Source organism: Triturus cristatus, chromosome 8 (genome assembly GCF_964204655.1).
Source record: "Triturus cristatus chromosome 8, aTriCri1.1, whole genome shotgun sequence".
Taxonomy (NCBI): Eukaryota; Metazoa; Chordata; class Amphibia; order Caudata; family Salamandridae; genus Triturus; species Triturus cristatus.
In genome coordinates this window covers 188,290,825-188,316,429 of record NC_140591.1, presented here as the reverse complement: position 1 = coordinate 188,316,429, position 25,605 = coordinate 188,290,825, and the positions used below count along the sequence as shown (strand labels likewise).

The 25,605-nt window shown below is 45.3% G+C and overlaps 1 protein-coding gene across 2 annotated transcripts in view; it reads left to right on the top strand.

Moving 5' to 3' along the window:
- The window catches only part of CHAF1B (chromatin assembly factor 1 subunit B), a 237,299-nt gene that overhangs the window by 121,392 nt on the left and 90,302 nt on the right, over positions 1-25,605 (top strand). For both annotated transcript variants that reach the window (XM_085621289.1, XM_085621290.1), the window contains exons 5-6: positions 13,206-13,309; positions 20,813-20,909. In XM_085621289.1, coding sequence (XP_085477415.1) covers positions 13,206-13,309; positions 20,813-20,909 — 201 coding nt within the window. The remainder of the gene's footprint in view (positions 1-13,205; positions 13,310-20,812; positions 20,910-25,605) is intronic.

Here is a 25,605-nt window from a genome sequence, read left to right as displayed (position 1 = left end):
TTGGGGGCAGAAGCAGACACAATCATAAATACTCCCTCTCTCTGAGATGGCATACTCCGTGGCTGAGACCTTCACAATTAGCACATTTTTATTTCGAGGGGAGTTGTGATTTTAACACCACGTTAAACCAGAGTCTTGAGTGATCCGAGCACACTGCTAGACTTTCTCTCTCCGGCTGAAGGAGTACTAAAGCACTGCAAATAATGTAGATGTGTAACTTGATGTGTGAAGGGCCCAAACCTTCAAAGACGCACAATATAAATTTCATTACTAAGTTCATGGCTCAAGTTGATGAAATAGATTTCAGGCTCCTGTCCCCCGGGCATGATGAGCTGGGAGCAGAACACAGGAATATTGCCTAGGACATTGCCTAATCACTCACCTATACTAATGACCCTGGAATGCCCTTCGGCTGTCAAAGACAAGAACTTGGATGTTAATGGATGTCACTCCTTGACACAGCATTTAAATTGGCAATTTAGAGAATAGATGTGGGATAAATGTTCATGGTAGACCTGACACCTTTGGGTGGTAGTCCCCCAAACTTCTTGCCTACACCCCATCCTCTTTTGCTGATTTCATTTTTGTTGGCTTTAGGACTCTGTGCACTTTACCACTGCTAACCCATATTAAAGTGCAGATTCGTGCTCCCTTAAACGTGATAAAATTGGCGTACATCTGAGTGATTTGCATATAGCTTGGTCCAAACTGAGGTGACATGGTGGTGATGGATTGCAATGCGTCCCGAGTAATTACCAGTGGTTGAGATTAATTCAAGCATTCCATTCATCATATTTTTGTATGCTTTATTGTGTTGCTCTAAGTGGGACGGATATGCTCAGATACGGGTCCTGTGCACACCGTCTATGGAACCAAGCTGTACTGGGCTGATTGAGCCCATAATTAGGGTGAAACTGGTCCTGGATTGCTTGTGTTCTGGTTCAAGGAGGACCTGGCTTCGTTGTTCAGGCTGGACTGTTCGATTGGAGCAGGGTCAAGACTGATTTGCATATAGATGGGTCCAAACTGAGGTCACATGGTGTGCAAAATAACGATGGATTGGAATGCGGCCCGAGTAATTACCAGTGATTGAGATTAATTCAAGTTGTCCATACTTCACTTTTTTGTAAACTTTTAGAATGTCAGTTTTGCAGCGTGAATCTTTATGGATTCACTATGCTGTGCATTATTCCGCGATCTGGTGGTTGGGTCCGGATTCGTAGTCTTTCCTTTGTTTTTTGTTTTTTGTAGCCCAGGTGGGCGTCGACGTCCCACCATTTGGTGCACCTCTCGTGACGTCGACGTGCTTCCTGCGGAAGTCCCACCTTTGGGGCGCCATCTTCAGATTCTTTTTTCCGCCGTTAGGTCTGGATCGTCATCGAAGCTCCAGGATTTCAATCGAAGGAAGAAGGAGAAAACGAGAGTTTCGTCGAGGAAAGAACTACTGAAGATCACAGAGGAATAACTTGCATCTGGGACGCGAAGAAGGAAGAGCTTTGTCAAATTTTCTTCGACCTTGGAAAATGCGCCCTCCGAGGCTCTAAGCGCAATGGACAAGACACCATTCAAATTCTGCCCTAACTGCCACCACAAGTTCGCGCAGAAGGACCAGCATCCGGTCTGCAACCTTTGCCTACCGATCGACCACCTGAGCAAGGACTGCAACGCCTGTTCAGCTTTCGCGCCGAAGACGCTCCGGGTGAGAGAACGCCAGAGAAGAGCCAACTTCAGCATGGAAGGCAAGGGTAAGGCCCCGTCGCTTTAAGATCTGGGCCTCTCCACCGACTGAGGACAACATCGCCGAGGGACCTGATAGCTTCACGGTCGTAGAGACCGACAAGAAAACGCCTGACGAGGTAAGAGAATCGTCGAGTTCAAAACCCCCGAAAGGGCCTCAAACCTGAGAGTGACTCTCGAAAATCTGAGTCAAAGTCCTCAAAAGGAGCACCGGCGCTGAGAATTTCGACGACCAAGGGTGGATCCATGGACAAAAGGCCGAGCGGATCCTGCGAAAAGGACTCCCTGGTGCCGAAAGACGCCGAAAGGCAGAGTTCGTCGAAGATAGCCCATGAAACGGAGCGTTCGACGCAGAAAGACAAGCCAGCGTCGACGCAAGCTCCGTCAAAGACCTGCGGTCGACGTCGAAAGCATCTCCGAGATGGAGAAAAAGAAGAGAAGGCTCGAGGCGGAGATGGAGAGCATCCTTCAGAGGAAGGAGTTCGACGCCAAAATGAAACAATTCAGAATTCCAACGACTCCGTCGACGGACATCGTCGAGATCGAGGAACAGGACGAATTCGACGCCGAAGGGCTGTTGAGAGATCCTGAGGAGGAGGAAGAAGGCCCCTACTATGAAGGCGAAGACGACCAGCAGTCGTTCTACGGCTCGGCGCCATCAACCACTCACGAGCTGGAATGGCAAGACATCGACGCCGAAAATCCCGAAGAGCCCGTGGACACGTATCCTTCGAGGCCTTCGCTGCCCGATGACATCGGGGTGTACAATATGGTCATCAGGAGTGCTGCAGCAGCCTTTGGGGTAAAACTGGACGAGGAGAAACCGAAAGCTGATTTCCTTCTCGAGACTCTGCTCCCCATTCAGACGAGGAGCCAGTTCCTTCCCATGCTCCAAAGTGTAATGAACCAAGGGAAGGAGGCCTTTAAGGAACCAGCAACATGCCGGTCCATCACGCCCAGGACGGAGAAGTACAAGCACTCCTCCCTGGACCCGCCTTACATCAATGGAGCGGTCACTGCCGACTCCATCATCGCTTCCACGGCCAGGAGAAGGGCCAACGTGCCAGCGACCTCGGGGCCACCCCCCGATAAGGAAAGCAGGAGGATGGACCTCACTGGGAGGAAGGTCGAAAGAAACGCCGCAATGCACTGGCGCATGGCGAACGCCAATGCGCTTCTCAATCGACACCAGTACCAGCACTGGGTCGAGATGGGGGAACTAGTCAAACACCTCCCTGAAGAGTACCGCCAAAGAGCCTCCCACCTAAATATAAAAATATAGCCAACTCATGCATTAAGACTGCATTGGACGGGGCGGAAACTTCAAGCAGACTGATGGCCCTAGGGATCACCGAACGAAGACAGGCCTGGCTGAAAATCTCTGGATTCAAACAGGAGGTGCAGAGCAACATACTAAACACTCCTTTCAACGGGGACACGCTATTCGGGGCAACAGTGAACGAAAAGCTCACCCAGCTGAAGAAAGAGAACGAGACGGCGAGGTCCATGGGGTAGGTTCAGGGGGATGAGAAGAGGCACTCCAACTAGGAGACCCTACGGTAGAGGGGGTAACCAGCAGGGAGCGTTGCACCAGACGTTCCAGCAAGGACAGCAGGGTGACAGTCAGGGCCAGCAAGGTCAGCAAAAACAAAACTGCCAGTACCAGCCTCGGGGCTAGTTCTTTCGCGGGAGGGGAAACGGACGTGGCCAAAGGAGACGTGGGGGTGACCAACACTCATCTAAGTGACTCGGCACGCATGGGGACGCTCACCCCCAACATACCCCCAGGGGTGAGGCGCAATGCAAAAACAACGGGGGGGGGGCGAGACCCGATCGCCTACGAGCATCCAACACCGGTAGGCGGAAGACTGGGACTCTACCTACAGGAATGGCAACGTATAACCACAGACAAGTGGATACTGAACGTGATGCAACACGGTTACTGCGTGGACTTGGAGGGAACGCCTCCAAACAGAAAACCAAAAAGAAGGCAACGCTCAGGTGAAGAGCTTGCTCAACTCAGAGAGGAAACACTGAAGCTGCTCGAAAAGAGCCATCGAGCCAGTGCCTTACAAGGAAAGGAACAAAGGGGTCTACTCGAACTACTTTGTGATACCGAAAGTAGACGGAAATCTCAGACCCATCCTGGACCTGCGATACCTAAACAAATTCATCAGAACACAGAAGTTCAAAATCACATCACTACAGGAGGTGCTGCCCCAAATAACGGACGGAGACTTCATGTCCACCGTGGATCTCAAAGATGCCTACCTGCACATCCCAATAAACAGAAGGCACAAAAGTCTTTTAAGATTCAGCATCAACCAGGATCATTACCAATTCACGACCCTGGCCTTCGGTCTGAAATCAGCACCAAGGGTATTCACGAAATGCCTGTCGGCAGTCGCAGCATACCTACGAAGGAAGGGGATTCATGTGTACCCTTACCTAGACGACTGGCTGATCAAAGCAAACACCCACGAGAAGTGCGAGAAACACGCAGCACGGGTGACAAAGACACTGACGAACCTGGGGTTCTCGATACACTGGGGGAAGTCATCAATGAAGCCAGAACAGGTGATTTTCCTGGGAGCAAAAATCAACACCATAAACAGAACGGTCGTGCCCAGCGACAGGAGCGCAGCAGCCCTACTGAAGGAGACGCACCTCTACCAGAAGGGGCGAGTTCTGACAGTGAGAACAGTGAGCAAGCTCATGGGGATAAGGGCATCATGTATCCACCTGGTCCCAAATGTACGACTTCACATGAGACCATTCCAAGAATGGCTACAACAGCAATGGTCACAAGCAAGCGGAAGTTCGGAAGATCTAGTGGTTGTTACGCACGCAGTGCAGGAAGAGAACTTGGTGGAACAGGGACAACATAACTACAGGAAAAAGCCTGGCACCACCAAACCCAACTGTGACCATCACCACGGACGCATCTCAAAGGGGATGGGGAGCACACATGGACAAACTCAGAGTGAGGGGTCTGTGGGCTCCGGCAGATGCGGTCAGACATATCAATTACCTGGAATTGAAGACTGTCCTGCTAGCCCTGAAGGCATTCCAGAAGCACCTGTACAACCAGAGAGTGTTGATTCAAATGGACAACACCACAACCATGTTTTATATCAACTAACAGGGTGGGACACAGTCGTTCCCCCTTTCCACTCTGGCACAGGAGATTTGGAGATGGGTCATACCTCTCAAGCTAGACCTGCTGGCAATTCACCTACCAGGCAAGGACAATGTGGAGGCAGACTGGCTAAGCAGGCAGACCTCGGCTTCATACGAGTGGGAGCTCAATGGGCACGAAACGCAGAAGCTTTTCCAGAAATGGGGGAACTCCCACAATAGACCTGTTTGCAAAACGCCAGAATGCAAAATGCCAAAGCTTCGCGTCCAGGCAACCAGATCAGCAATCCCAAGGGAATGCCCTATGGATAAGTTGGTCAAGGACATTTGCCTACGCTTTTCCGCCGATACCACTGTTACACAGGGTGCTCGACAAGTGCAGAACCAGCAACATGACACTGATCCTGGTGGCACCACAGTGGGCAAGGCAGACTTGGTTCTCCCAAATTCTAGAAATGGCTCGAGGCAATCCCCACAGATTCACGAGAAGAAAGGACCTGCTCTCCATGCAGAACGGAGAGGTTCTACATCCAGAACCAGAGAGCCTCAGCCTGGCGGCTTGGCTCCTGAAGACTTAGAGTTTGCGGACCTTAGATTGCCTCCACGCACTATGCGAGTGCTGCGAGAGGCAAGGAGACCAACTACACGCAAATGCTATAGTGCGAACTGGAAATGATTTACAATATGGTGCAGGAAAAATGGGCTGCAAAATAAAATGACAAAGGACTCAACAGTGCTGAGATACCTCGCGCACCTTCTGAAAAGTAACCTATGCTCGACCTCCCTAAGGGTACACCTAGCGGCGATAGTAGCCTACACAAGAGGGGAGAAAGGTGGAAGTTTCTTTACGTCGCAGGTAGTAAAGAGATTCATGGAAGGAGCGAAAAGAATCGCGCCACCTAAGAGGTTGCCGCCGCCGGCATGGAACCTCAACGTGGTCCTAACGGAGCTTATGAAGGCACCGTTTGAACCCATCCACAAGGCCTCAATGCAAATGTTGACTATGAAAACGGCACTTTTGGTAGCCATAACCTCGCTACGCAGGGTGAGCGAACTGCAAGCACTAACGCTACAAGAGCCCTACATACAGATACACAAGGATAGGGTTGTCCTGAGAACGGACCCGCACTTCATGCCTAAAGTCGTGTCGGCGTTCCATATGAACCAGAGTATTCAGATACCGAGTTTCTTTCAAAACCCAACTTTGAACGTAGAAAAGGCTCTACACACTCTAGACGCTAGAAGAGCGGTGATGCACTAAATTGAGAGGACCAAGGAGCACAGAAAAACTAAGCAGCTCTTTGTGTCCTTTGCAACGAGTTTCATGGGTAGACCAGTGACAAAGGGCACCATTGCTAGATGGATTGCACTGACAATACAGTTTTGCCACAAACAGGCAGGACAGGAGCTAACGGAGGGGCCTCAAGCTCACTCCACAAGGAAGAAGGGGGCAACCATTGCCTTTCTGGCAAACACGCCCATTCAGGACATATGCCTGGCGGCAACATGGGCTTCAGTGCACACGTTCACCAAGCACTACTGCATGGACATACAGATGAACAAGGAAGCACAAGTAGCACAGAAGGTACTTCAACACATATTCAATGACCAACGCTCATCTACCAGCCAGCCGCCACAAAGATAACAAACCGATACAAAGTCTATGCACAGCATAGTGAATCCAGAAAGATTCACGCTGCAAAACGAATAGTTTCTTACCTGTCGGTGTAGTTTTGCAGCTTGAAGATCTTTCTGGATTCACTAGCGAACCCACCCACCTCCGCCAGGAAGATGAGGCTGGAGGAAGAGGGGGAAAAACAAAGAAGAACAGAAGGAATGAAATACTACAGAAAAGTGGACATATAATTTAATCATTCGCCTAGGGTTAAAAAAATAAAAAAAAATAAGAAAACGAGAGGAAAAAAGAACCCGAAGATGGCGCCCCAAAGGTGGGACTTCCGCAGGAAGCACGACGTCACGAGGTGCACCAAATGGTGTGACGTCGACACCCACCTGGGCTACAAAAAAAAAAAACAAAGGAAAGACTACGAATCCGGACCCAACCACCAGATCGCGGAATAATGCACAGCATAGTGAATCCAGAAAGATCTTCAAGCTGCAAAACTACACCAACAGGTAAACTATTCGTTTTTTCCTGTCCTAACCATTTGTGCTTTCTACCAGTATCCTGGGTCAAATGGCTGTCAATAGCTTGGCTTGTTGGCTTGTGTATTTCTCCCAAACAGTGAGACATAGGGGGACTAGGTGTTGGCAGAATGGGACATCCTGCCAGGATGGCTACGATGGAGCTGATCCCTGCCCCTCTCACATTTCAAAGGGCTGCCTGAGGCACACTCACAAAGGAACGTCACTCCAGTCTTTTGTCACACCAGACTACTTGGAGCCTGGATTAGAAAAAAGAACTTTCCAGGACCAGATGTATGTGGGGATATTCCGGGGAATCCCCCCTCTTCAAAGGCTTGCACCAAGTATAAATATTGGACCTCCTGAGCCACTCGTCAGATCACTTCTGCTCCTGCAGACTCAGTAGGAGGACTGATGGGATGCCCTACTACATTACTGCTGGAATGTCTGCCCTGTTGCCTGAAGGAGGAGGCTGGACTGCCGTTCTGAACTAAAGGGACACTACCTCAAAGGGCCTTCCTGCTCCTGACCTGTGGACCTACCTGAACCCTACTAGCCTCTACTAGATTGGGTCCCTAATCCCCAAGAGGTGCCCTCCCAGGTCCTGGACCCTTGGTTGGCATCAGAGTGTACTGAAAGAAAAAAAGAAATCCTGAAGTTTTGGGCTCTGTTGCAACCATGAATGGGCCACTTCTGCCGAGATTTCTGCCTGCCCAACGCGAAGCTCAGGTGAACCAGACTCTTTGCGCTACAGCTACCACAAGCAACGAGCAGCAAGGTGTGATTTGCATTTCACACTCCAACAATGACAGACCGGGGGACCACCAATGCAAAACTCCAGCAACGAGTGTGCAACGCTCGACTGGATCTTCACACTATAGGGATGACCGTCCACGGCACCAGGCCTTCATCACTGTAGGATGAAGAGATCTCCTCATGACATCATTCCTAGTGACCTGGGCTCTTCGTGCTACACTTTGAGAAGGTCACTTTTTCAGTGGGACTAACCTGGTTCCTGTATGTAGCCCATGCTTCATCGTGGTCACCCTGAACTTGTGACTTCCCCCGGTCTAGCACAACGAGATGACCACGAGTGGGCCTTTGTGCTTTTAGGCGCTATACTCACCTAAAACATTGAAATTGCATATCTCCGGTTCTACTGATAGGAATTTTCTCGTTCTGGTATCCTTTTAATTATTAACATTTACTCTATTTTTCTAAATTGGTATGGGATTTTCCTTAATTAGTTTTCCCTTTTATTATTGTTTGTATGCTACATACATACTTTCCACATTGCCTGTAAGTAAAGCCTGACTTCTTTTGTGCCAAACATACCAGAGGGTAGAGCACTAGTTAATTTGCTGACTTTTTTGGTTCATTCTGGCAAGAATTGTGGTTGTTGCTTGAGAAGGGCTTTCATCCCCCTTGACCAATACCCCAATTTCTTACAGTTCAGTAACACTTTGGAACCATTTAAAACATACATTGGAGGCAAATGCAGTTCCAAGGTACCTGAGGTCTGGAAAGTGATCAGGTATGCTTGGATTTTCTCAAATCTAGATTACGGTCTGTGGATATAGGATATGAGAGCATGCACATAAACAATACACTAATAAAGACAACTGACACGATAACCTTTTTAGTAAATCTGTAGATCAGGAATTATTTTTTTTAAAATATTTTTTTCATTGTAAACAAATCGACATTACATATCTTTGTACGACAAGAGCGAGTGGTTGTAAATATTCCTATGATATGGGTTACAGTAAGTCAAAAAACAGATATACATATCGTGACAGGGTGTTTCTATAGGCTCATCATTCTGAATTACTGGTGGGATACAAATATTTCCCCTATACGAGTTCCAAGGCCCCCATAACTTGTTCCACTTCCCAGGACACCTTCTGGCCACATATACTGACTTTTCCCTAAACATGCACCAGTCAAGATCTTCCTTCCATTTGACTAGTGTTGGTGGTTTGCGGGCTCCCCAGCTTTGCGCTATATTTCGCTTGGCTACCATTAGTGCCAGGGTCGCCCATTGCTTGGTGTAAAAGGTGAGGTCCGTCTGCTCCCAAATGTTTAGGATACATCTGCGGGCTTCGAGTTGCAGGTCAACTGCGAGTATGTCCCGGAGAGTGCAATGAATTAGTTGACAATAAGATTGTATACTCACACACTCCCATTTTATATGGATATAGGTACCCACCTCCCCACATCCCCGTCTGCACTCCATTTTCTATTCTACCCATCCGTACTAGGTCTGGTCCGATGATGTATATTCTGTGCAGAATTTTTAGCTGCACCAACCTCGGCCTAGCTTGGACTGCCACTTCCCTCGGGGAGGAGACTGCTGTTTGCCAGTCTTCATCATCCAGTTCAATTCCATCTTTAATCCATTTGTCCTTAAGGGAGTGCAGAGGGTCTTCCATATTTATCAATTTTTTGTAGATCAATGAGAGAGACCCCTTGGGAAGATGACCGTCCAGTATCCTATACTCGAGAGGAGATGCTTCGGGGAGGAGGGGAGGGTGGGGGAGGGTGGGGGTGGGGGGGGGGGGGGGAATCTACCAGCCAAGTGGGTCTGGAGTGGTGTCGGACCTGCAGGTATCTATAGTGTTCAGTACCAGCCAGTTCATATTGTTGTTGGAGAGCAGCAAATGAGAGGATAGTGCCCCCTATCCAGAGGTCCTTTATCTGGGAAATACCACTGAGATCTCACCTATCAAACCCTTTAGTGTGCCAGAGGTTTCCCAGCTGCTCGGAATTCCAGAGGGGAGTTACCAGTGTGAGCCTGCGGTCCCATCCCAAATGCTTGTTCACTTCATGCCAAACTTGCACTAAATGCACGGTCGGACCCGTAAGGGGGGTATCTACGGGGTCTGGATTAAAGTGCTCTATTGTAGTCCCCACCTGGGAGGAGCCACTTGACGACCCAGGATACGCCATGGACAAGGCGACCATACATTCCCTGGTTTATCGCAGCCAGATGAGCTGCCCAATAATATCAGATTAGGATTCTTGCTTTCAAATAAACGTCAGAACTAGGGTTTTTTGGGAAGGAGGAAAGCCAGTGTTGGACTTTTGCTTGGATCCATAACGGCCCAGAAGATAGAAAAATATTGAATCTAGTACAGGCCCCCTATGGGCAACTAAGGACGAAATGAGCAGAAATACTCTGAACTGTGTGCAATATTATACTAAGCTAAATATTTTTTTCTCTACACTCACACCATCAGACTGACTAATAGCTAGACTCCTGGCTCTGGCCTGACTGGAAGGCGAACTTGAACATCTAAATTCCCCCCCATCTTTTTAAGAAACGAGACGTACTTTTTTGACTTGAGTGGCAAGTCCCCAGGCCAGGGCTACCTGGTCATAGGATTCTATCAGGAATTCACAGACCTGCTATCACCCTCCCTGCTGCACAAGTATGAGGAATCACTTAAAATGGGATAGAGCTCCTGCACTAATAGTGAGGCTATAGTTGTCACTGTATTGAAACTGGGAAAAGAGCCAGAGTAATTCTCATCATGTATGCCATTATCACTCAAATGATTGGAAAATCCTAGCTAAGGTAGTGGTCAATAGAATGCTTACCTTTATGCCCCATCTATTATAACCGGGTGAGTGAATTTGTCCCTCGGTGTTCCAAACTTCATAACCTCTCTGCTTATGGTATTTAAGTTCTTAGTGTCCTTTCGTGATGGAGGACCTGTGGAGAAGTGTAGTGAGTCTTTTTTTCTTAAACTGATTAAACTGCTGCTTCCACACAAATCCAGATCAGCAGTCTGGTATCTTACCCTGCTCGCAGTAGACACTATATGGGACGCTTGGAAGAGCTTGGCGTACCTGGTAGGGAAGTAACTCTTATGAATGCAAGATATAAACATAATAAATCTATTTCCAGAAGGATAGTTCATAACTTTGGTGGGATTTCCACATGCATTGCTGCTGTACTTGAAGCTCCGACAGTCTGCCATGGCGCATTGGCAGTTCCCAATAGTGCCAGTGAACATCTGGTTCTAACTGAGCATTATGAGGGAGGTAACCAGGCAAGCAGTTTCTTACATCTAGGCCATTCTGTGTGTACAACAGATGGGACTTTCAGAATCTAGGAGTAGATTGGAGGGAGATTTGGGAGAAATTCAGTCTGACTGCTGGTCCAATTTATTCATGCATTTTTATATAGTGTGGATTCTACCCAAATGGCCTCTATTCAATAGACCAGGATTAAATAAGGTCCAAGATTACAAAGAAGTCATTACCCAAAGCACCAAATTACAAGTGTACAATTTACAGCATTACCATTGTTCCTTTAACTATAAAAGATCATTCTACAAAATCCAAAATTAAAGTGGAAGATAATTAAAGGCACAGAATTGCTACTGTTCAGAGAAATGGGTATGTCAAGTACCAGGCAGGATCTGATGGGAAGGAGGTAGTGCAGTAAACCAGATGGTCAGAGGCGGATCCATATAAGTGAAAGAGCATGTTTCACAAACTGAGAAGCTAGGATGTCGTTGGCTTAAATGCCTTTGAAGGAGAAGGGCTTCCAGCTCCATTTTGAAGACCATCCGCAAAGAGGTGGTGCATAGTTTTCGGGGTAGGGAGTTCCAATTTCTGATTGTGCTTCCTGAGAAGGATTGTGCCTGAGTCGTTCTTTAGAGATCGGAGGTTCAAGCAGAAGAGCTTCAGCATTTTGTGATGGTTTAGTGCCATCAGATAATTTGTTTGTCTGCCAAGTAACTGGATGAGTGTAAGGCCTTGTGCAGTCTTGTATTGTAAATGGACCTGGCTTCCAATGGGTAACAAACGGAGAGTGGTCATCATAGGTGAAATGCAATTGTTTTTGGCCACAAGGACGAAGTGTGCAACCGAATGAAGAATTGATTTCAATGGGAGGGGCCTTGGAGAGAGATACAATATTCAATTTTGGAGGGCACCAGTGATTGAATAAGAGATTTCAAGTCCTGCTCTGGAATGTAACGGTGGATCCCCCAGAAAAGACTCTGATCTCTCACATTTCTAGCCATAATGTCGATTTGTGAATGGAAGCTGTCTTTGAACTAGGATGAACCTTAATGATGTGGCACTGTCAACAATGATGGTTTTGCTGTTGTTGAGGGAGTTAATCCAGGATTGTATTGGAAGTGTTGATTTCGAACAGGAAATAAGGAGAAATTTAGTTTAGGCAGTTGAGCATTCTGAGAGCTTCAGTCTTGGCATGGTTATGAAGCGCTATAAATAGTGCAGCCGGACCACCCAGAACGCATTTTATGCATTGCAAGCTATGGAAAGTGCTATACAAATACCACTAAAACACAGGAACTGTTTTGGATTAAAAACTGGACCACCCTTTATTTTATTTTTTTACTTGTAATTGTGTGGCACCCATTGGGAATAAAATAGTTGTGATGGAGTAGGATAGGGTCGCGTTTTTGGAAATGTTGACCCATGAGCTGTCCCGTTGCCAACCCTCTTCTCTGTCCCTATCATCTGTTCACTGCCTATTAGTGAGGTGGATACAGCCGCGGTCGGTAGTAGGAGTAACTGCAGGGCGGTGACGTGGGGAGGGGCAGGGTGGGGGGTAGTAAACTATGGATTATGGAGGTTTACAGGTAAGTTACATATAAATTAATAAAACAAATTTCGTTGCGTGCACTGCATCGCATTTGGGGATGCAGTGCACGCAACGAAATTTGTTTTATTAATTTGTTAACTTGCCTGTAAATCTCTAATCCATAGTTTACTACCCCCCACCCTGCCCCTCCCCGCGTCACCGCTCTGCAGTTACTCCTACTACCGACCGCGGCTGGGTGGATACACAGCACGGAATGTGGTGATTTATAGGTGGGGGATGCAAAACAGCACTGTATTACAGACTTTTTCTACATGTTTATGGTGTAATGTCCTACAGAAATGGGCAAAAATTGGCAGTATCAAAGTCCATATAAAATGTCCTTCCTATTGGTTTTGAATTTAAATTTTTCCCTACTAAAGCTGGTTGATCATACTCCATCCATGGATGCCTTAAGTAAAATATTTTAAGCAGAGTAATGTTTTTTTCTTTTTTTCTTTTTTTTTACAGTTGAGAAAAGCTTCTGAGTTCTGTAGTCCTCTTAAACTGTTATCTTTAATAGATTAGTTCTGCAAATGCTTTCAACAAAATTATTTATTTGCAGAGGGCACTTGGAAGATGTATATGATATCTGTTGGACATTGGATGGGAACTATATGGCATCTGCCTCAGTTGACAACACCGCCATCATGTGGGATGTTAATAAAGGTAATTCGATTTTTTTGTTGTTGTTGTTCATTACTTGTTATCTAGGTGCTTCTAAACATCCATTCTACCCACTGGGCCGTAAGACCCACATTTGGTGCTCTCACCAATAACAGTATAAATTATATGCAGGTGTTGATGCAGGGATGTCTTTGTGTATGTGGCTGATAACGCTAGTTTATCGTACCAGGTGTTTTAATGAATTAATCTTTCTTTCCAGTGCACACAAGTTTGGTTGCTCACCTTTCCTAAAATTGGTTCTTGACTTGGGGGTCTCTGCTGTTTGTCTTTGAACCGCAGCCTGGTGCCCTAGTTATTTCAGAGTTTTTTTTCACTCTTTTACAAAGCTCTAATTATGTGCAATAATCTTAGACTAGTTCCACGCGGCGCTTAATAGAGGACTCCCACTGGTCGCCCAAAAGGCACGTGCCATGCTTTTGTTCCTCAGATTTCCCTGTGACTGGAAACACTGGGGACCGGAGTACTCCAAGGAAAAAGATGGAGGCCAGCAGATGTTTAAGAATGTGGAGCGTGAAATTCTAAACTATTACCGAAGCTATTCAGATTTTTCTTCGGATGGATACTGTAACCTGGATAGATTCTTTCTTTAGTAAATTTCCACAGCAACGCCCACTGAATTTGGATAGGAGGAGTATGAATTACTACTTTGCTGGACTGCAGATCGTCTGAACAATGTCTTTCCCTGTTGTAACTGCCCATTTTCCCGATTGCATCCTTTCTGCCTTTTCTATTTTTCCTGGCCCTCTCCGCCCATCTCTTGGTTCATTCCTCCTGACTAAATTAGAATGTTGGAGAATGTTGAGAGTTGTCATTAGGACCTTTCCTGTGAGCGACTACTGGGCTGGGTCCCCAAGGTTCTTTGATAATGAAATAAAGAGGATTGTTCACTTCATCTGGGATTCCAGTGCCATTTTTGTAACACTATAGATGAGCAGCAATCTTCTTTTCTAGCCTGTGCAGGGGACCACTATAGACCGTTGCCTCTGTTCAGGGAATATTGGACCTTTCCTTTATTGTCTCTGGTACCCTGAAGTCTTTTGCTCCTTTCCCTGTGAACCCTGTAGGAGTTGGATGTGCTGCCACACATGAATTGTGAGCCCTGTATGCCCTTGCACACTTAAGGTCCTACCCTAAGGCTGCGAGGAGCGTGTGGGAGCTTCAAGACTGTCCTCCTGTTTCACCTTTAGTCTACTTCTCTGCCATGAAGCTCTGCGCAAGTTGTCACCATTTCATTCTCTAATCCTTGGACTGAACTGCTTTTAGTGTAGCGTTGTTCTATTCCTTCGCTTCTGTTAATACTAGCGTAAAGATGATCGATAGTGAGCACCGTTATAAGAGCCTGTATAGTTTGTGTGCGGCATGGTATCCCTGCTGGGCCTCAACTTGGATCGCTCTAGTCCAGTTAGTTGCAGCCATGCTGCCCCAACATCTGAGGAAATATTGCCAAGCCTTCGGTTTCACTTCTCTGCTCACGGTGCTAGCACTGCAGTGACTGGGATAATTGTATCAACTTACCTTGATTTTTATTAGTGTTCAGCTCAGCACCCCCCTCTTCGTCTCCTCATAGTTAACTGGTGGAGTGCAGTTCTCCTCATGTGCAGTGCTGGGACCGGCGTTTAGTTAGAGGATTTTGTGAAGTAAATAAGAAACAAACATTGGCAAAGCCTGTGGGCCTCGCCTTTGGCAACCATACATTTTTTACCTTTTATCCATTATGTTTGGAATCCATGAATCTGATAAAAAAGGCCTATCACCTTGTTTTTAAAGGTGCGCGCACCACACGTGCGTGCCTACAAAATGAGGCTGAAATTTTTTTAATTGCCAATCAGATTTGGATAAAAAGAAAACTGTGCGAGATGTTGTGGAAAGCAACATGGGTCGCAGGGCATAAAAGCAACATGGGTGGGGGCTGAATCTGCACAGGAGGGCCAGAAGCAACATGGTGTGCAGGGGAGAAAAGCAAACGGGCAAGAGAGCAATGTGGGACTGGGAGTGGGGGGGGGGGTGGCACAAGTGAGAAAGCAATGCAGGTGCGGGGAGAACTACATGGGTGTGAGCACAGCATGTTGAGGGGAAGAAAAGCACTAGGGAGACAGCTGGTAAACACATGCACTCTTGTGGAGTGTTTAAAAAGAAAAAAGTAGTGCACGAAAAAGCTAGCGGTAAAAAAGGGACAATAGTGAGCCCATGCTATAGGGGAGGGATAAACCCAAGCAGAGGAAGGCACGCCCACACATGCTAATGAATAAAAAGTTAGCAAATGAGTGACATTGAAAGCAACCAACGGAAAGCAATAGGCGGAATCTAGGCCCACTCTAAGCTGACAAGACAGCTAGCAAATTAGAAAGACCGCACATAAGCTGTCTAGAAGACGAAACCTTGAAAGCAGTTGCTAAAAAGCAGTGGAGACCTATTTCATCACCATAGGGGTGGAAAAAAATTATTTACACGAACCTGTTTTGCTTCACAAACTGGGTATTCAAGGAATGAAATTTAGACAGTTTCCAGGGCCTGCTGCTGACGAAGGGTTCAAGGATGACCCAGGTGCTGTCTTCCACATCACTACAAAAAAACTTAAAATTAAATACAACGAGTTATGTTGCTGTTTTCAGAGGTCTAGCCAACACATGTGAATTTGGAAACTTTTGTGACTCCCCAATTTGGGACCACATTGTACCCTATACTAATAATCATAAAATTCAAGTGACCTAGTTAGCCAAACAGCCTAATCTTAAAGACACTGCTGATATAGCTTTAGTGTTTCAAGAGTGATAACCTTGAATATTTCGCAAATAGCAGTTCTTGTTATGCCTCCACCCCACCCCCACGTCATGCAGGAAATGGGGTGGGGGGGGGTCACTTTGACAATGTGTGGAAAGATCAGCCCACAAAACAAGTTAAGGTTGTAGATAGTTGAGTTAAGAAATTAGCAAGCTTGTTTTATGGGTTGTGAGCAGTACAGAAAATGTCAGCCAAGTGTGAAATGTTGCTTGATGATCATGCAGTAGAAGCATTTGCAGTCTCTTGTTAAGCTTTTACTTTCATTGGCATGAAAATGTATGATATGTCTCCATTTAAAGAGGAATATATTCCTGAAACACCTGCTATCAAACCAGGGCGGTATAATAGAGATCTCATTTCCCTTCTTTCGGATTTGTACATTAACTTCAAAGGCAGGGCCATTGTTGGGGAGGTATATGTCACAGAATAGGGGCCCAACTTATTTGGTTGGAGACACCATAAGGAATTAGGGACAAGATTGGATCACTATGCTGACTAGCCTGTCCTAGAGTTTATCCTCTTAGTAGGAAGAGGTTGGAGAGTGAGGATGTATGTTTTTTTTTTTTCTGATCAGTATTTTGATATAAAAAAAATATCCAGTACAGAATCAGACTGAAAAGCAATGCCACTCCCTGTGTACCTAAAGGCCATCCCATACCCTTTCTCGTGGCATCCCAGGAAGTTGAATTGAAAACATTAGTAAATGTAAATGGTGGATTCATTGAGTGAACTGAATTTGCAGAATAGCTTGCAACCAAATCAAAAAAAGCTTAGAGGCTGTGAAAAAGTGCTTGCTCCCAATAGTTAAAAGGACTTAAAATTTGTAAAGAAGAACAAAAAACTTAGCCAGTGTCTCATTTACTTGCGGTCCTTCCTCTGGATCAAAAACTACATCAGCAAAAACACTTCAGATTGTTTTGTGGTTGAAAGAAGGACCCATCTCACCACTGATATTAATTTAAAAGGTCTTGGAGCCTTATTGTTTCATGTTGTAGATGGAGAAGAACATGTAACCACTTTCGCCTTTAGATCCTTGAAAAGTCCACAAAACTTCAGTCTTTGAAAGGGAAAGATAAATCTGTTTCTGGGCCATTAGATATTGGTTTCTTCTTGTGGGGCACACCTTGAACAATGTGCACGGACATCTTTTCCATCAAGGGTGTCGAGCGATCCTCATCATGAATATCCAGGTTATGGTTAGATATGGAAGGTTAAAATGTCACCCTAGTGTATATATTTCCTGCCCCCGTAATGTTGCTCTTGGCTATTTTTCATAGTTGCCCTTCAATCAAATTCCGTTTTTTGAACGGGGAATTGTACCTTAAGTGACTTGTGGCCAGATTTAAAGTTTGACGGACATAGTACAGTTTGTCACGGTGGCAGATGACATTGCCAGCCACTGTGACGGAGTACTGTCCACCAGATTTAGAGAGCACAGCTGGTCCAACTCAATCTTAACATCGTGGGGGTTCCTCTCTAGATTCAAAAGGTTTGGTGGCTGGCAGTCTGTTTTGGCTGCTGCTCACCAAACTGTAACAATGTTTTTGTTTATCGATCAGCAAAAATGAATAACACCCTGGTTGTTTTACCTGAATCTTTGAGTTATTGATATTTTTAAACTACACCACACAGTTAAACCTAAATAGATCAGTTGGTGTAATTCCCTTCCTCCGACTGCCCCATCTGCATTGGAGGAAGCATCCCATCGACTTAGCCATAGGAGGCTCTTCCAACAAACATCAGACTGTCTGCCCGACTCCAAATAAGGCGGACGGATCGAGAGTTTGGTGGACAGAATACTCCGTCCTGTTTGTGATTGAGCGCACGGTTTGCAAAACTCTAGATTTGTCCCTTTATTCTAATTATATACAATTGTGTTGCGAAAGCGGAAATGGATGGAGGTCCAACAAAATGACTACTCGTTCCTCACCTCTCAGGACCTCTGTCAACCTTCAAAGTAATTTGTTTGGACCAGCCCTTGAAGTTATGCTCTCTAACCTATAGTTAAGTATGGTTCATGGCAGACTAATGGGGATTAATGAAATGATTCCTCCTAGCGCCTGTGGGACAAACAAGTGTATCTCAGCCATGAAGGGCACTTGGGTATGAACCTATCTACAAGTAGACATTTTCACACACTACTGGTGGTCTGGATTATAAGTTCCATGTTGGAACCCAAAAAAACAGTTGTATAATTTGCTCCAACAAAGTTACATTTCTTCACAAGTCACCCCAGTAGACCCTGGGAAAAGTTGTCACTGGACATTGTGGGCCTGTTGAAGTTTTGGTCTAGAGAGTAAATAGATCCTGGTTGAGTACCACTCCAGGTGGATGTTAACTTGGTTGTACACCAGATCCACGCCAAAGCTCTTACAGAATTTGTAAAAACTTTCATGGATAAGGGTGCCTCCGAGTACTTGATAAAGGATAATTGGGTTCAGCTCACATCGGAGCCTATGTAAAATGTACTACTTGAATGGAATGAATAACATCTCAAGATTTCATTCTATTTCTCACAAGCAAATGGAACAAGAATGTTTAAAAAGGGACCTTATGAATGGGATATCTTGTTAAAATGCCGTGAGGGGATATGATGTCCACTATATCACAACTACTCGTACAAAAGTTTCCCCTTTTGTGTCTCTGAAAAACGGATCACTAAGCACCAAGATTTGTCCCTCCTAGTTATCAGGGGAGTGTCGTGTACTGGTGAATAGAAGCTAATTTTAAACAGGGTGTAAGAATATCAATTCGGATATAAAGTGATTACTATCAGACCCATGGTGTGATAGGATGTAAATGAAACATGGGAGAAATGCTACATGTCAAGACAATAGATATCCACAGGGTCTGTTTTTACCAGTCCTTTTAGGATTACAAAAAACGGTAGAAATGTTGATGAACTTGGAAATAGTGGTGGTACATAGATTTAATATGCAAGGTCATAGTGATAATTGTTTTAAGAGGGCTGCTTCAAGTCCCCGTCTGCCTAAGTCAGGTGTTTAGACCTCACAGGGTCATTATTACACCTTGTTGTCATGAGGACTATGTTAAATGAACTCTTACCTTCTCTGTTTATTATGCGGTTGCAAAGTGAAGATGTTTTGATACTTGGACTTTATAAATATCTATGGCCTTTGCTATTTCTTTTGATTGTATATGAAAGAGATGCATTTTAATTGTCCTTGTTTCTGCCTTTTCTATTTTTCCTTGGCCCCTTTTTCTTTTTACCCATCTGTTGATTCGTTCCTCCTGATTTGAGTAGAATGTCCGAGAATGTTGACCGTTGGTATTGGGATTACGTTTCCTGTAGGATGCTACTGGGCTGTGTCCTTGAGGTACTTCAACTAAAATAAAGAGGATTATTTTAGTTCACGTAGGATTTCAGTATCCTCTTTATAACCCTATCGTTAATCCTAATCTAAATTGGACATCTTTTTGGGAAGAGTTGGTATAAAAGACCTCTGGCTCACTTCTCGGGTAAAGTAATAAATTCATGATATTCTTGCAAATATTTTTGTGTTATTTCAAGACACTTCAGCCAGTTAATCTTTAGTGGACAATAGAGTGCAAAGATTACATAAGTCACAGTGCAAGATAATGAAAGCAAATAGTGCAAACATTGCACCTGAACTCTATTAAGGAAGGAGGTTTGGGGAACTGGACAGGAGGAGATGAGATGGATTTCATTAACTGAAAGAAAAGTAGTCGTAAAAATGAGATAGCACAGTGGAGTAATAAAAGGCCAGTGTCCGAGGGATGTAATACCATCCCTAGAGAAGAAAATGAACCCGTGAGTTCCTTTTATAGAAAATGGTTTGTGTCTGGATACAATATTCTCCCATCTGCAGTTTTTCTAGACCAGCATTTCCTTTTAAAAAGAATGTGATTTGTGTCTTGCTCCCATTGTTGGTCAATAATTGAACCGATATTGCCCTGTGAAGGGCCTTTCCATTCCATGAATACCATAAGGTTGTATGAGTGTTGCTTTTCCACAACCTACCGTACAATTGGGCATCTTCAATATTGTTTTCAAAAGGCTCACCCCTAATTCTGGACCTACTTTCACCTTTCAAGTTAGCCTGTGGTTTTTGAGGGCCTTGCAAGGCTCTAGTGCTAGTTCCTTCACTTTGAAAATAATTGAAAATGAAAAAGTGTTTTGCCGATGATGAAGCACTAAAGTATCACATTACCTGCTTAATGGCAATATCTTTTAGGATCACAGAAAGATTACTATTGTGTTAATTTCTGGATGGGTCGAAGACCTTGGCCTTCAAGTTGAGCTAGTTGTGGATTTCAGGAGGCTTTGTTCTAGTTGCGTTAGTCTCACTAGTTTCCTGCTCTCTAAATCTATCAGTTATCCTGGCAAGAGGCAGAATGGATGTGATTAACACAATGTGGTGGACACATTGCCCTTTTTAGACTTTACATAGCCAAACAGTTTGTGTAAACTGCCTTATTTGAATCTCACATTTTCGACACAAATAGTCTTTTAGGAGTGTGATACTGAAAAATGCCATGTTCTCCTTTGTCATCGTGATCACACCACCACCCATATCCTCCTATTCCTTCCCACTTTCCGGAACCCCCTGCTGGCAACGGGACTTTTTAAAAGACAGTTTGCAGCGGAAATACAGCATCCACCAGAAGTGATTTTCTTTTATGGATTTGCATTGTATAATGTACTTTTCTTTTACATTTCAGGGCAAAAAGTTTCGATTTTTAATGAACACAAGAGCTACGTGCAGGGTGTTACTTGGGATCCCCTGGGCCACTACATAGCTACTCTTAGCTGTGATAGGTAAGTGCTCATTCACTAGTGTTTCTTTGAAAAGAAAATCTAAAAACTGAAGCTCTCTCTCAATTTCTATGTGACAGCAAGCTCTAGTTCTACTCTCCCACCTTGATCCGATTAAGGCCAAATGGCTATCTCCAAAAATATATTTGCTGGATTACTTTATTCATGGGAACGCTGTGTCCGAATAAATGATTAAATATTTGGTTCCTAGGTGTGTTTGATTCATATTGAATAGAATATGCTGCTATTTAGACAAAAATACTAAAAGTATTGGATGTTCATTGATGATCCTAAACCCTGAATATCTCTTTTCCTTGCTTGCTTTCTCGTCACATAAAACATTTGCAAATGGAACCTTTTGCTTTCCATGTTTTTTCTTTTAGCACAACAGTAAAAAAAAAAAAATCATACTCCTTAGAAAAATATAAATGGATTTAAACACTGTTATATTGATTTGTATAGCACACTAATCACCTGAGGGGGTATCCAGGCGCTTGGGCAGATGTGTAGGTTTGTAGTCCCCAAGGTGCTTAGACGAACAGCCAGGTCTTGAGCTTCTTGCGGAACCGTTGAAGTGAGGCAGAAGTAATGATGTGTTGTGGGCTGGTCGTTCCAGGTCTTGGGTGTGATGTAGGAGAATGAGCAACCTCCCAGTTTTGCTTTTACGGATGCGGGAAATCTGAGAGTGAGGCAAAAAGCGTAAGGTGGGTTGGTAAAATTGTGTGTGGCTGTTCAGGAATTTTGGTCCTGTGTTGTGTAGATCTGTGTATATATCTGAGAAGTTTGAATTAGCTGTGCTTGTGAATGGAGAGCCAGGGAAGCTTCCTGAGGTGCGTTGTGATGTGGGAGGAAGGGAATGAGTTCTGAAGTGGTGTTCTGGATAGTCTGCGTAGTTTGGAGTTTCTGGCGTTCCAGCCTGCTGGTGAGGAGTGCTTGCATGACGGTCCATTTAGTGTTTTGCGGCAACCATTTGAAGATTTTTCGCACCATGCATAGGATGTGGAAGCAAGAGGTGCATTTGAGCAGTCATGTTGAGCTTGTCTTCTAGGATGATACCTAGATTTCTTACATGGTCTGTGGGTGTAGGTGTTGGTCCTAGCTCTGACCGCCACCAGGTGGAGTCCCATGGGGAGGTCTTATTGCCGACGACCAATACTTCCGTCTTGTGGGAGTTGAGCTGCAGGCAGTTGGTTTGCATCCAGTCTGCTACCGTGGTCAATCAGTTGGTTAAGTTGGGCCTGACGGTGGGTATCTCCGTCAGGAAGAGAATGAATTGGATGTTATCGACGTAGGAGCTGACTGTAATGTCTAGTGTTCGGATGAGCAGTGTCATGTATATGTTGAAAAGGGTGGGGCTAAGTGACGATCCCTCTGGGACTCCACATATCAATTTCTTGGTCTCTGATGTGAAGGATTTTGGCCTGACGATTTGGGTGCCTGCCATGAGGAAGGTACTGATCCATTTGAGGGCGGATCCTTGTTTGCCAATCTCTGGAGTCTTCTGATGAGGTTGTTATGGGAGACTGTCGAAAGCCGTAGAGAAGTCAAGCTGTATGATGGCGGTTGTTGGTCCTTGGTCCAGGATGATTCTAATGTTATCAGTGGCTGTGGTGAGTGTTTCAGTGCTGTGGTTCTTTCTGAATCCTTATTGAGTTGTCTAGAAGACGGTGAAGTTCAAGGTGAGTTACTTGATGATGGCCTTCTAAATTACTGGATAGGGAAGCAGGTAAATGGGTCGAAGTTGCTCAGTTTATTCGAGTCACCTGTGGAATTCTTGAGGGGGGCATTAAGGTTTGCAAGTTTCATTCATCCGTGAAAATGTTGGACTTGATGGAGGTGTTGATGTGGGTTAGGGTGGAGCTGATTGGTGATGTTTCCAAGTTGTACATGTGGCGGTGGCATGGTTCCATTGGGGCCCCTGAGTGAATGGTCTGCATGATTGCTGCTATTGTTTCTGGTGAGGGTTGTCCATTCGCTGAGGTGGCACCACGGTTAATGGTGCGTAAGTTAGCAATGAGTTCTCTGGGGTTGTTAGTGTGTGAAGTTGCTATAGATATTTGCGATTTTGAGGTGGAAAAAGTTGGATAGGTTGTTGCAGAGTTGCTGGGATGCAGCGATAATGACAGTGACTGAGGGCTAGGTGAAATCTAAATGATATAGAAGACTTCCTTTTAGCTGTTGGAGCTTCTTTTGATGCGGTCATTAATCTTCTTTTTTTCTTGGTGGCTCTTGCTGCTGATAGTGTCTGAGTGCAGCCTTGTAGGTAGGTCTATGTTGAGGCTGCCTCTCCATTTCCTTTCTAGCTGTCATTTGGTGTCTCAGTGGTGTTTACCAGCTGGCCTGCTTGTATGATCTACTGTGCTTGTTGGGTGCGAGGGGTTCCGTGCAGTTCTTGATCCAGTTGTCCTTACCGAGATTGTATGTGGGGCTAGATTGATCTATGCTGAGGGCTCTGAGCAAGGGATTTTTTGCCCCAGTTGTGTCTTGGAAAGCTGAACCTGCTAGGGGTGTTGACTTGGTGTGTTGACTTTGTAGTGGATGGAGTGGTAGGTCTATATGAGAGGGGTGTTGAAGTTGTATTTGATGCTGTTGCTTGTGGTGAAGAATGGGTCTAGAAAGTGTCCTTCGGTGTGTGTGTGTTACTTCTAAGAAGAGCTGGGTGAATCTGTTGCTCAAGCTTTTGAGGAGTGCTGTGAAGCAGAGGTAGTTTTGGTCTTCCAGGTGTAAGTTAAGCTCACCAAGGAGAATGTAGGCTTTGTAGTCAGGTGAGCGGAGCGATAGAGTTGATAATGAGGTTGGTAAAGGTGACTCAAGATCCGAAAAGGGTTCGAGGCATGTGAGCTGTAGTTACACATGCGTTGCATAGCCTGCCATCTAGTGTTGGATCCGATGTTTGCACTTTGTTTTTCTTGGAAGAAGTCTTTTCCAGTGAGGTAGGTGACGCCTCCTTTTGGTGATCATGGGCATCAACTCCAATGTTAGTTTTTTCCCGCCATCAGGTTCAGATGTGGATTGCTGTGCTCCGGTTCTGCACTGTTGCTCGGGTTCCCTTCGACGCGCAATCCACTACCCTCGGAGGTATTGTTTCTCGATCGCGTTCCCCATTTTCCATGTATCATTTAGCCTGAAAGGTCTTCGATCAGAAAACTCGTGACGAGCCATTGGGCCTACCCGCACCGTGCTCGCTAGCAGTCGATGGAACGGACTCCATTTAAGCTCTCTCCTGGGTGTCACGCTCCGTTTCCGCGCACCGACTTGCACGAAGTGTGCAATCTCTGCCTATCCCCGGAACACGACGAAAAAGACTGCGACGCGTGCCGATCGTTTCAAACCTTTTCTCAAGTTACACTTTATGCAAAATGTGTGTTGTCTGTGTATTTTCTGGAAGCACTCAAGGTTCCAGTCTGCAGCGCTCATGTTTCTGTGGGGGCATAGGGACAGTGGGATCTATCTCCAAGACCATCGCTGTTTTCATCAACAAGATGAAGTCGTTTGAAGCGTTTCAGATGAAAGGGTGACGTTTGAACAGAACAAATATGAATGTAAGCCTATGCAAACATTGAGGCTTCCTAAGTGTAAGGCTACCTTCAAGATCAAGATGTATATATAACCTGTAGTTTCTTGCTGTCCCGTTCCTCCCACCTTGTATTGCTTAAAAGCGCTGCAGACACTTCGTGTGGTCTTGGGCGGACATTTCATTATTTCTTTTCGCCTTCTTTATAATGTGAGCAGTTTCAAAAACTTTACTTTCAATCAAGGTACTGCTGGCACCCACGGTCGCCCCGTGTTTTGATCACGTTTGTGTCGCTTCTTTAGCTTCTGTAAAGGCTACCATAAATAGACGGAAAAGTTTCTGCTTCACTTCTATGTTTGTGCCCCCGACACCATGTGTAATAGTGCGCTCCCGCAGAAGCAACTGTGAATGTTTAGAAAAGCTGTATTTTCAGTCTCAGATCCCGGTGTCGGAGGACACCCAATATTTTCATGTCCCCCCAGAGCTCCTCCAAACTGTAACTGGCTAGATGCTTTCAGTAGTTATTTTCCGTTATTTGGATTTTGCAGCACTCTGTAAAAGTACATGAAGCTGCTTGCCGCCCCATCTTAGCTGATTACTGCTCCCCCGCATTCTACAATACGTTGCTTGAAAGCGCTGCAGACACCGTGCGGTCTTGGGCTCATATTCCTGCATTTCCTTTTCCTTCTGTAAACTACAAATGTGAGCAGCCTGAAAAGCTTTTCTTTAACTCAAAAGTCCTGCAGGCACCCACGGTCAGCCCTGGTTTCCAGGTCACATTACTGTCTCCTTGAGCTTCTGTAAAGGCAGCTAACTGTAAAGAGATGGAAGCGATTCAGCTCAACTCCTATATTCTTGTGCCCCAGACACCATGTGTAATCGTATCTCTTCCTCTGGTGCCAATATCTGGGACTCAAACTACAGCTTATATACACCTTCACAGCTGCTTTTACAGGAGCAACAAAGGCATACAAGGATGAAAGGGCTGACTTGAATGTTTTAACTGGGACTGGACTATTGCCAAACACAGCATAAAAGCCTTCTGGACAGCATCACAAAAACGCTGTTACAATTGTGAGTTAGTCAGGTACCTCATACCTTTGCATAACCAGCATTTGCAATGCAATAGGTCTCGCATTTGCAACCGTTTGAGCTATTGACGTTGTACATGACCATGCATTTTAT